The sequence below is a fragment of the Xyrauchen texanus genome, chromosome 36 (genome assembly GCF_025860055.1).
Source record: "Xyrauchen texanus isolate HMW12.3.18 chromosome 36, RBS_HiC_50CHRs, whole genome shotgun sequence".
In the NCBI taxonomy this organism is placed as follows: Eukaryota; Metazoa; Chordata; class Actinopteri; order Cypriniformes; family Catostomidae; genus Xyrauchen; species Xyrauchen texanus.
In genome coordinates this window covers 6,255,837-6,268,828 of record NC_068311.1, presented here as the reverse complement: position 1 = coordinate 6,268,828, position 12,992 = coordinate 6,255,837, and the positions used below count along the sequence as shown (strand labels likewise).

The following is a 12,992-nucleotide window of genomic DNA, read 5'->3' as shown; positions in this document are numbered from 1 at the left end:
GTGACCAACAGTCCATTCAAAGTAAACATCGAATCGAACCTATGACCTTGGCATTAATAGTGCCATACTTAACCAGTTGAGCTACAGGAACAAACTTTAATTTAAAAGCAGGCATATTGAGCGTCCAGATGTCTCCCATTTATTTTTCATGACTGCTTATACAGTTTCTGGCACAAATAAGTGCATACAAAGATTCAAGTGTAGATGTGCATCAAGACACACCAGCTTTCTTTGTCTCGCTTTTCTCCTCCCTTCTGAGTGGAAGTACATTTGCCCTGAGGTGGCTTGTCTCCCTCTAGCCCCGGCAGCAGTGTGTGGTTTTTGAAGCCGGGGGCAATATGCCGGTAATGGCAGTGTAGCAGCCAGTCGCTCTCTAGGCCACAGGTTTTAATAAGACGCAGCGCAGTCTCAATGGAGGGTGGCGGGTTGAAGAGGAGGGGGTCCTGACAGATTAAGCGCCCCTGATGTGGCAGCTGAATGCCAAAACAGGCCTTCAGGGGAAGGGGAGGACGAGTCATTCAACTTGATGACTCCACCTCAGACACGTTCACTTCTTATAGGGATTCACGTTGAGGACTTTGCAACCTCCCCCTCCATCGTTCTTGTATCTGTCTGAAATATTATCCTATTTTCCCAAGACACTCTTTCCTCTTACTGTTTACCATGAGGTCTTCAACTACTTCTACATTTACATTTATCCAAAGCAACTTACAGTGCATTCAAGTTATATGCAGAAGTATTCATACTTTTCTGTTGTTTTTTCTTTTGTTTGGTTCCCTAGTTGCTTTCTTGTGTTTTCATTACTCTGAATCTCATTAGATAGATTTTTTTAATGGTAAATGTTCTGCACTTATATAGCACCTTTTTAACATTAATGGTATTCAAAGCGCTTTACACTGTGACTCATTCACCCATTCATACACCGCAAGGCGCTAGCCTGCCATTGGAAGCAACTTGGGGTTCAGTGTCTTTCCCAAAGACACTTCAGCATGTGGAGTCATGTGGGCTGGGATTCGAACCACCAATCCTGCGATTAGTGGCCGACCCGCTCTACCAACTGAGGCACAGCTGCCCCTAATCCTTTATTTATTTCTCTATCCTTAATGGATTTATTTCTCTATCCATCTTTCTCAACAATATGAATTAATCCCATTTCCATTTCAGGAAATGGATCAATCGGACTTGGAATGCCCAATTCACTCTAAGTCCTCATGGTGGCATATTGACCCGCCTCAATCCGGGTGGCGGAGGAGGGATCTCAATTGCCTCCGTGTATGAGACCGTCAATCTGCACATTTTATTATGTGGCTTGTTGAGCACGTTACCGCAGAGGCAAAGCATGGTTTGAGGCCAACGCTATTCTCTGTGGCATTCACACGCAATGCATCACGTACCCCACCGAGAGCGAGAACCACATTATAGGGACCACGAGGAGGTTACCCATATGACTCTATCTTCCCTAGCAACCAGGCCAATTTGGTTGTTTAGGAGACCTGGCTGGAGTGACTCAGCACACCCTGGATTCGAACTTGCGAATCCAGGGGTGGTAGTCAGTGTCAATACTTGCTGAGCTACCCAGGACCCCTCCAACCATTTCCTTTCTTAAATGATGTCCCTGGTGTTATTGTGCCCCATTAATCATTTCTTGACATTCTAATGAAAAAAACAAGCAACATTTTTATCAAGTCTGTTTGGGTAGGACAAAAATATTAACATAAAGCCCTGTACAACACTATATCTAACTGAATATTATGTTTTACTTAGAAATAGACAATATTTCCAAAGTTAAATGTGTTTTGAATGTAGTTTTTTTAAAACTCTTCTCTGTGCAAATAATCTGGAGTTATTTTTTACTACTTTATTTTATTATCTCAATTTAGTTTGTAAATTGAGAGAGCCAGGGAAAATGGATGTTTTGACTTTGCTACTGATTTCTTGACACACACACACACACACACACACACACATGCACACTCTCCCAGCCAGCCCTCTCGGGGATCATTTGTAAGTGCGGGTGATGATGATGTTGACTGTGGTAACGGCAGTGCTGTCCTTGCATTCATCTTCCCCAGTGCAAGATGATTAGATTAAGAAATATCGCTTTAGTGGGCATATTTCTGCCCTGCAAATCACCAGGAGTGGGGCCAGGGGCCTCATCCCAACCCTGACACCCTGTACTGAATCCCTCTCGCTCGACTGAAGAATACACCGTGGCCTTGGGACGAGAGAGATTTGATTTGGCTCCATTTTTCCCTGCCACGCTCCCAGACACGCTTGCTGATGGTGAAATACAACATCGCAGCGCGTCTGTGAGAATCGCTGTAAACAAGCCGAGTGAGCAATATTAATCCCAACACTCCTTCATAAATCAGAAGGGTTTTACAGGCCCACACGCCCTCCAATGCAGCATCAGAGAAAGAGAGAGCTGGACTAAAAGCCTGCACATTAAATTACACTTGGGGCATGTTGAAACATGCATTTCCTTTTAGATTTACATTAGCTTGTAAATGCTCTCACCTAGTTTGAGTAAAGTGAAAATATAATATAAAACTAACATGCCCATATAAACATATGTCTGCATGTGTATAATGATGGAGAGAAACACAGAGGGAAGTAAGGAAGGAAGGAAAAAAGAGGGAGGAAGATAAGAAAGAAAAGATAGGGGAAGGAAGGAAGAGGGAAGAGAATGAAATTAAGAAAGAGAGAGGAAGGAAAGAAGAAAATAAAGTAAAATAAAGAAAGTAAAGGAGGAAGTAATTAAGGAAAGAAGAAGAAAAATACAAAAAAGAGAGGGAGGAAGGAAAGAAGGAAGCAAAAAGGGGAGGAAAAGATAAAGGAAGGAAGGGAAAATGAGGATTAGAAGGGAGTAAAGAAAAGACAGAGGGAGGAAGAGAGAAAGGAAGAAAGGAAGGAAGGAAGGAAGGAAGATACAGAAAACAATTACACTGTGTAAAACAAAAAGTGACATTATCAGTTTCCATCAGTTCAAGGCCTGATCAATATGTCGGATATTTATCTTCCATGAATCATTTATTCTGTGATCGATTAAGTGTAATTGCTCAGTACGAGCAATTTGGCATCAGCCAATTAGAAGCTGGAGAAACAGATGTGGCTTCATTTGCTAATGTCTAATTAATGCAATAAACAAAAACTGTAACAAATGAACTCATTCTCTCCTGTTTGCCCATCAGCTCTCCCGGAAGATCGGTCACTGGGATATTTCCAGATGGATGGATCAAGCCTTTATATCCAGTGCAGCCTCAGTGCTTATAGTGAATTTAAGAAACAGAATTCTAGCTAAAACGATGTTTATTACAAAAACCTATCAATGCATTAAAAGAGAATCCAATGCATGTTATTATTATTTTAATACAAACTAAACACCAAATTGCATCTGTTATAATGTATAGACTGTATATTCAGTATAGTATTCCCTTCTTACATTAAATGTACAGAGCTCTACAAAGATAAGTGCTCGTCGACTTGGGTGCTATATGGGAAAAGACAAGGTATCACTGCTAAAAAGAAATAATTGGATGTCTTCTTTGATTAGATTGGAGACCCCTGGGATCTTAAATGGATTCATCAAATTAATTGTGAGTAGAACTCCAGTAGAAAATCTTTCAAGTCTACTGTTCTTGACAGCTTCTGGGGCATTAATTCAAGCTACTGAAATACCTTCATCTACAGTATACCTTTTTCAAATAATTTGCTCTAAACTGAAGATATGTCAATATCTTCCCTCGGCCACATGTTGCGAAACATGATTGAGTTCCACCATGGAACACAACATGGAGTTATTAACTGCATCTGAAATCGTGCTCTGTCAGAGAATATTCTGCTTTTGATGGAGGATGGACTTCTTGGCGAGTAAAACAGTACATTCTTTACAGTAGGTGTAAATTCAAGTAGTATAAATAGATTCCGGACATACTTTATCTGAGAACATTGATCCTAATATAACATAATAACAAAAACTGTGAAAATTATCTACTCTGGTTTTGTTAAACAAGCACCATTTAAGCACAAGCTTACAGTTTAGAATAGCCATCCGAACAGTTCTCTGCCATTTTTTTTTAGATCCAGCTTTTTAAACATGGCGTCTCCCCTCATCTCCCAAGGCAATATGGGATAGTAAAGTGTCCAGTCGATCTGCTTTTCAGAATTTTGCTGGAAATAGTAGGTCATCCGGGTATATCTCGCTTACTGTTATATGTCTACTGTGGATTCGGACATATTACTCCACTGGCGTAGGGTGTTTGGAATACTTAATTGTAGGGAAGTATGGAAATTCGGATGCAGCAGTTTTCAAAATGACAAAGCCATCATTTACACATAACAAGAATGCGCAGTGCTCACTGGCTGTCAAGTTCAACAGCAATTATGCTTGGTTTAAAAAAAAAAAAAAAGGATGCATTTGGTCAGGATATAAACCTGAGTTTCTTTATTGCTATTTGCTAATTGAAATCTCCTACCACTAGACCAACAGGTCTTAAATAATAAGATTAATGAGACTAATAAGTTATTAAGAGTATTTTTTTAACTTGGGTACCAAGTGAGCTGGGACTGCCACTGTTGCCCCCTCAAAAAATAAATGACACCCTTGAAAAGATGCACATAGAATTAATGCAAAAAGCTTTACTCTGCAATTCTTAGTGGATTTGGCCTGTCAAGTATGATAAAAACACTTGGACAAGACCTCCCTTTTTGACTGATTCTTGCAATCCAGTGGGTAACTGGTGTCATTCAAACAAACCTGTCCTATTCGAAGCCCAGACCTGCCAGTTCATTCTAGAAGGGTTAGCCTAGCTTCTCCCTGGGGTAATTATTTTTACATTATTACACATGCTCATATTCCATACACCCAGCTAAGGTGACAGGCAAATTTATCACTGAGGGGGTCTGTACGGGGCTGACAAATGATGAAATAAAACCCCTCTCTGCTTAAATTGTTCCTGCTAATTCTTTTTGGGGGTGAGATTTATGAGTGGCTAGCCAGCTGTGAAGGGAGATGCACAGAGATATGCATACATACGTGTATGTGTGTGTGTTTTGTGTGTTTGTTTGACAGTATGCATCATACACAAACAGTGCTCATCTTTGCATACATCAGTCACATGGTGATAATAGAGCCAGTTTGATGCATGTATTAATGTAGAGATGCAATCCTGAGTCGCTGTGGTAAGTTAAAAACTGATAAAACTGTGTGATCATGGGTAACGGAACATACGACCCCCCTACTGCGAATAAATTCAGTGCCATTATTTATTTATGGTCGTTTCTTCAACTGCGGGCACTTTTTAAACCCCAGAGGTTGATATTTATTAAAAACCAGTGTTGGGGCAGCTACTTTGAAACTGTAGTACAACAAGCTACAAGCTACTCATAATTTTAAATAGTTAAGCTACATTTAAGCTACTTTTTTGAAAAGTAGTTAGCTACACTACAAGTTACTATCAAAAAGTAGCTAGCTACATTAAAGCTACTTAATTAGGCAATATTTGTTTTTAATGTTACAATCAAACCAATAATTTTAATAACACAATTTACACTAATTACATTTATTAGTTAATGTATTTATTAAATAATTTAATATGTTTAATCAAATATATTAAATGTATTTAAAACATTTAATGAATAGTACATTAATAGAGTTAATAACAGCCATAAAATAAAATACAGCAGTATAAAATAAAAACAAAAAAAGATCAGACGCCATTAAAAAAAAAAACATTTTTAAACTACACTTCACACTTTTCAGTCCTGCTGTGGTCAGGTTTAGCCTACTTCCCTAAAGATCCAATATTTATGACAAACTCTCCTTGGGCTGGCATATTATGTTCTTGTCACATAATGTTTAGTGTGTATAATATGTGAATAAATACTCTGGGTTTGTTTCTCCCCTCACCTTGGTGGACATGCAAGTGCCAGCTTTACAGGTCACATACCGAGGTTGCTCTACAAATATTTGTTCGCTTTGTTCAGGTCCAAAAGAGCCTATGGGTCGCTCGCAGAGTGTCTCACCATTCACCAACACATGAATGTTTTGATTTCCTTTCTCCCGAATTTGTCATACAGCCTACTCCTGGTGAACAAGGTTTGAAATGAACACCCGCCAAATACAAATTTTTCATGCAGAGTATTTTGCTGATAATAGACACAAAGACATGCATTTGATGATGAAACCTGATTATATTTTGGAGAATAGATTAAAGAAAAGCTGCAGATGCGCATCTGATTTGATATGTGTGCGCACTGAGCTCTGAGTACAATGAAGGCGCTTCTCCTAGACACGCATATTCATAGAGTTCTGGGACTTGTTTCCCAATAACTATTGATCTTAGCTGTTAAGAGCATTTTCTATGAGCAATTTATGAATGTTCATTATTTTTTATGTACATCCAGGGTGTGAATCTAGAACCCGGCACCCGCAAAATGCGACAAAGTTCAATCTCGTTCGCAAGCTTCTCGTCCAAAGTTATTTCATGCGCGAGTAATTTTGCTCATCTACCCGCAACAGGTGGGTGACCTGTAAGACATCTCAAAATGACACATGACAGGAAAGTTAGTCACAAAGATGCTCTTGAAGAAACACACTTTATTATATTTTTAAGAACAGTCAAAAGAAAGGCCGTCAATGCTTCTGTTTGGCGTGCAACGGGACCATGTCTCATTGAGCAAGTGCATGTAAAGATTTAAAGAGGGCATGTTATCACTCCGTTTTCTCTGTTTTCTCATTCATCTGAAAACTGTTTGGAAGAATAATGTAATCTATGAGAATGCTGCAAATGATCTCAGATCATCTTGTGAGTTTTTCTTTATTTCCACAGAGCAGTTCAATCTTACACATTGTGAATGTGACTCTGCAGGTTCAGTTATAGATATTATAATGATAATTCACTCGCTGCTCCCAATAACGCACAGATGACGAGAAGCGAATAAGCATATTTAGCACAGAAAAAAAATCCCTCAAAAGGCAAAAATAACTATTTAAATGTTTTTTCTTTAAAATATTAATGGTAAATATGCTGCTGTGTTATCTTTTAAGAACAAAGTGTCTGAAACATTCTTTGTTACATAGAATAATAAAATTGTGTTCTTTTATCATTTTCAGATTTACCTGCTCCCAGGGCTGGACTGGTAATCTGGCATACTTGGCATTTTCCCGGTGGGCCGATGCACTTTGGGGCCGATCAGGGGCAGACTGGCCCACGGAAGAACAGAGCGGGCAGGTGGGTCGACCGCGAAACGGGACGAATGGGCCACGATGAGTCCACGTTATGCATAACGGAAAACAAAATGGCACCGTGATATGCAGAAAAGATATGCCAGTTTTGGGCCAGTTACTATGTAAAATCCTGGGCCGATTTGTCTTCCCAGTACAGCCCTGCCTGCCCCTGTACGTCTTGTAAAGGTAAACAAAATGTGGTTGCTCGCTTTACATAACCATCAGACAATCTCTTCTTATCCAAGTGTACTGTAATAAGCTCTCAGTAGATGGTGGTAATTCACTATTTTTGTTTGTGATCTGCCATTACAAAAGAAGAAGACTGCCTCATTCTGATCAGGAGAAAGAAATATCCTGTCAGAACTTCAGATGTTTTCCCAGTAAAAGTTTGGCTTCTATGCAATAAGGAAGGCTATTAGTTATAATCCGACCAACATGATGTAGCGTTTGGTCATGCTACACCGCTACTTACTTGAAAAAGTAGTTAGCTACTGGAAAAGCTACTCTGTTTTAGAAGCAGCTGAGCTATTGTCAAGCTACTGAAAAATTTAGTTAAGTTGGTAGCGTCGCTACATGTAGTTAGCTACTCACCAACACTGTTAAAAACTAGCAGATTGCAACAAACATAAATTATACATAAATAAATTGATCAATACATAAATTGAGATGTGATGGAAATGGCATTTATTGGTTCAGAAAAATGACCAAAAATGATGGCTTCTATCTCCACTGCTGGACATTGTTAGTAGACAAAATCCTCAAACGACTGAGTTGGAGATTTGTATTTTAATGGAGTTTATATTCTAAAAGTCCACAAGGCCAAAGATCCCCATTGTTGAAGAAACACCCTTACATTGCATGTTGTGCAAATATTTTTTCCACATTGACGGACTCTAAAGTGACATTTAGAAGGTTAATCAAGCTGCTGATCCATGAGAAATGGTTGTGCGTGCCACGAGAAACATCTCATGGAAACCAACAAAAACAACATTTCATTTCTCCCGTCTGCGCCGTCTCTTGAGATGAATTTCTAGCAGTGCAGGGATGGCGCGATCCCGTTAAAAGCAGAGTGCGGGCGAAAGACGACTGCCTTGTAGAGGATAATGGTTTTGATGACCTTCCAGGGGTTGATGGACAGAATATGAATGAGGTTTGGAATTGAAGGGCCAGTCTTTGAAGGTTAAAGGCAAGTGATTGGCACAAAAATAATAAAACAATGCTGTTTTTTGGCATTGAGAAGAAAAACAAGGGAAAATGAGAGCAGATGACAGAAATCTTACCTCCCGTTGCTCATCAAGCCTCCATCAACGCGCTGGAACGTCACTGGGGTCGGAAAGAGGGTAAATAAAAACAAAGGGAGAAAGAGAGAGAGATTGAGTCATCACAACATCAGAACAAAATCATAGCAAAAATACTATTCATTCTGCATGATTCTTGTCCATTCAGATGGATATATCTTTTAAATATGCTTCAGCAAAAAACAAAAAAAAACATTTCCATTTTATGAAGACAACATGAGTGCTGCTTGCCCATACCAAACTTGCCACCACAATAGTATCCAGTTGCTAAGGTGATCTGACCTGTTGTCAGCAAGTTGCTATGTGGTTGCTAGGGTGTTTTGGTTGGTTGCTAGGCGGTAGCTTGTCTCTATTACATTTTGGTCCCAAGATATTAGTTCCCTCCACCAATGTGTCTGGGAATTTAATTTCATTTTTTTAAACTATGTTATCATCCGACAGGCATAAATCGTAAAACTAACGGCTCAGAATAGGTAATAGAATATCCCTCCATAAAAAGCCACATACTTTGAGGTATCATTCATGTCTACAGCACAAAAGTTTGGAGTTGACTAAGAAATTAAATGCTCTATTAATCTATTTTTAGTAACCTTAACCTTTACAAATGACTACATTGCCCAGAGCATACACAGTAAGTAAACATGCACAATAGATTTAGTCTCTATCTTTCCCCCTCCTTCATTTCTCTGGCTTTTTCTTGCTCATATGCTTGCTTCTACATGAAAAAGAGAAGTGGTTTACAAAGGAAAGGGCCCATAAAGAAACATTGAAACGATGGATTAATGAAGAAAGGTGTGTAAGCACAGGTGACGCTCAAACAGGTGTACATATTTTATCCAAAGCTACTTCAAGTGCCTTACAATGAAGTCTAAAAGAAATACAAAATATTACAAATAAATCTGCATTCTCTGCACTTATTTGGGGGAAAGCCTACAAAATAAATTTAAACATGGTAAAATGCGTTTTGGTAAAATTCACCTGAGAGTAATAAATGTCTATTAGAGGCTGAAAGCATTACCATCAAGCCAAAATACTTATACAGTAACACATTCTTAAGACAACTAATTTACCCAGACTTCAAACGAAAATGCAACACAGCTTTGATGTTAAATTTACAGCTATGTGGAGCACGATTGTGGACCAGTACAATGTTGCGACACAACAGAAATTGAAACCAGTGTGTGCCTCAACACCACTTTAGAATGGCTAATCTTAACTGAGGTTCCCATTACCATTTATTCATCAAGTAGCTCATGCTCTGATCCAGAATGATGCCAATTCTGTTTACACAGTGACTTGCAGAGAATCTGAATGAGATTTGTGACATTTCCATCTCCACAGTTAACAATCCATCCCCTCTTCTAACAAACAGACAGTTCAAATATTAAACTTGATGAACACTATCCAGGGGTGGAATTTCTTATGAACGCAATGTTTGTTGAGATTATTTGCATTCATAGCTAATTTCAGAATCTGGCATTTCAGTAAATTGAGAACAAACACTAAAGGTATTTTCTCTCCCCAAGGGACTCTTTTTATGTGTTACTATGTGTGTGTGCAGGTTTGTTAAGAGCCTATCTACAATAGGACACATTGCTGACACTTTGATGTGGCCCTTAGACTGGCGCTGGTCTCAGCTTTAGGCTTGGCTCCAGATAAGCACTCTCTCCAATATAAAAACTGATTAATCCTCTTTAATAAGCATTTACTGTGGCACAACAAAATCACTGTATAAAAAATTCCATCAAATCTTCCTTCCCGCCTGAGAAGAAGTTGATTTAGCCTTGTGGTGATGACAACTTTAAGGGGGAATAGGAATGTGTTTGTTTTTTGCCTTGTTTGTGTGAACAGGTGTATTTGGATTGAGCATTTATTTCTTATAGACATCATCTACACCCGCCGGCCTCGATTAAATATATAACCTCAGCAGCAGATATGCATGTCTTAAATGTCATCTCCTTTCAGAACAGAAAACGCCTTGACACTAACGTCCAATCTTTTTAGAAAGCATCCTTTGTGTTTGTTCTATAAACTCTGAAACACTGAAGCATTCACAAAATTTGCAGTGTACCGTGATAATAAACTGAAGACAGTTTGGCTGCATAAAAAAGCAAATACTCTCTTTCTACCTCTGGTTAGGCTCAGTAGCTTCTCACTCTACAAAAGAAGATGTGCTCTTCTAGCATGGACAATGCCGCTGTAAATGTACACACACGGGATTTTGCATGTTGGTAATGCTCCTGAAAAGGGGTCAGAAATTCATCAGGGCTCAGGGCAAAAATGCCACAAAAATGCTCCAATGGTATTCAAATTATTTTATTTTATTTAATGTAATTTTATTTCATATTTAATTTAATGTAATGAAATGTTATACTACAAAAAATAGACAATATATATATTCAGATAATTAAAATGCTTTACATTCCTGTGGCAGAAGAGTTAATCATTGATAAGACTATACAAAAAGTGGCTTTAGAATACAATGTATTGTTTACTACCATATTATTGATCATAAGTCAATCATTGGCATACAGTTCACAGCAATCCATTTCACAAGTGAATTTGTGGAGATGAATTATGAGGGCTTGTTTAAGGGCCCGTCAATTTACACCTGCGTCAGACGTCTCAGGTGTGTTGCGTCATAAACATAAAATGTTTAGGTCACTGTGTCAAGTTAAATATAGTTTAATACTCAATCTTTAAACACATCTTGAGATCCCTAAGATCGCATTTGCGCTCCTTCGAGTGTTTTGAAAGCAAGAACGTAACGAATGTTTGTGTTGTTCTTCCTACTGAAGTGTTTTCTTCCCTGTATAAACTGTGAGTTGCTCATACAGCTGAAATTTCACTTCCTGCCCTCTGGAGTAAACAGGTGGTACTACAAGCTTGCATTTCACAGGAATCTTCCTTATTATGGTCCGTGGGCATGCGATTAATTGCGTTATATTTTGTCAAAGTAATCTCACTGAATTAACGCGTTAAATCGACAGCCCTAAATATAATATAATATAACATTATTGCTTGAATAATTTTGTTTATATTTAAATCTTATTATTCAGATTGAGAACTTATTTTAAAGAATCAACTAAATTAAATAATGACACAGATTGTATTTTAATATTGTTAGCAATAAAAAAAAGCCCCTCAAAAACAACTCAAGAAAATAAATATTGCCCTTTAATGGAAAAGTTTATTTCTGACACTGCTCTAAACATCTCACTTATCTGCGCTGATAAACCGTGTGAGACGTGCTCCTCTGGGACTCCAGAACCTTGAAGCCTACTGAATCAGTGGACTTGAGAGACCACTGGAGTGCATTAAAATGAGGAGAGCTGGGGGATATCTAGGACATAAGACCAGGACACCTGACTACTACGGTCTTATCTTCCAGGGGAAAAAGAGAAAGTTAAGTGCAGAGGTGTCTGCTTTTGCTGGGAGACTGAGTTCATCGGTAATGAAGTTTGGAGCGAAACCCTCCCACACAATAAAAACGAACATCAAGCTGCGGACAATCCCCAAGAGACATGGAGCGAACCTGGGCTAGCTGAGTGTTTTTATTTCTTTTTTTCTGTTATCAATTCAGAGTGTGATAGTGGCCGACCGTGTGACTGGATCGGGTCATCACTGGTTAACCTCTGTAGGCCTGTTAATCTCCTATATATCACAAAACTTGCAGACAAACCAACCATTGAATTCAAAACATTTCTGAAGCTATTGTTAAAACGGGTGGAAAAATCAATTGTGGCAAGACCATTTCTCAGAATGTTATGATATTTGGTGTGATGGAGTAAATATGGTTTGCAACCCAGAATTTTGCCAATAAATCTCAAAGAAATTATATTAAACAAGAAAACACTCAGAAAGCCTATATACAAGTGTTTCTCAACTGGTTTTGCTTCAAGACCCACATTTCACAATAGACATCAAGTGACATCCCAACACAGTTTTTATAAATGTTAACAAAAATGATTCATACAACCATGTATGATTTTAGAAATCCACATGTATGTTTTTTCAAGCATTCAATTACTAAGACAGGAATTATTAAAAGAACAGAGGAGAACTTAGATATTAAAGAACAAATACAATTTGCAACACCTGCGCAAACAAAGACACCCAGAAGGGTGGAGAGAAGAAAAGGTGAATGAAGATGAGAGTAAACCACAAACAATGTCAGCACAGGTGACCGCCAACCAAAAAATGGTCTAAAAATGGACAAAGAAACACAAGACAAGGCCTGCAGGAACTTGCACTCCACAGATTTCCCACTTGCCTTTGTTAGAACTAGAGTTTATACAGACACATTAAAGTGTCTGACCACATGAAATGATTTCAAGAGTTAACTTTTATGTGATGCCGTACGAGCCAAATGTAACATTCATTTTAAATATCAGGATTTGGTCATCTAGTGCAGACAAAGTCAAGCAGGATTAATCTGAAGACTACCAAGCTTAAATCATAGGAAG

General features: G+C 38.5%; 1 protein-coding gene across 11 annotated transcripts in view; it reads right to left on the bottom strand.

The window, feature by feature from the left end:
• The window catches only part of robo2 (roundabout, axon guidance receptor, homolog 2 (Drosophila)), a 572,271-nt gene that overhangs the window by 38,455 nt on the left and 520,824 nt on the right, over positions 1-12,992 (bottom strand). For all 11 annotated transcript variants that reach the window (XM_052106908.1, XM_052106906.1, XM_052106907.1 and 8 more), the window contains one exon: positions 8,509-8,551. In XM_052106908.1, coding sequence (XP_051962868.1) covers positions 8,509-8,551 — 43 coding nt within the window. The remainder of the gene's footprint in view (positions 1-8,508; positions 8,552-12,992) is intronic.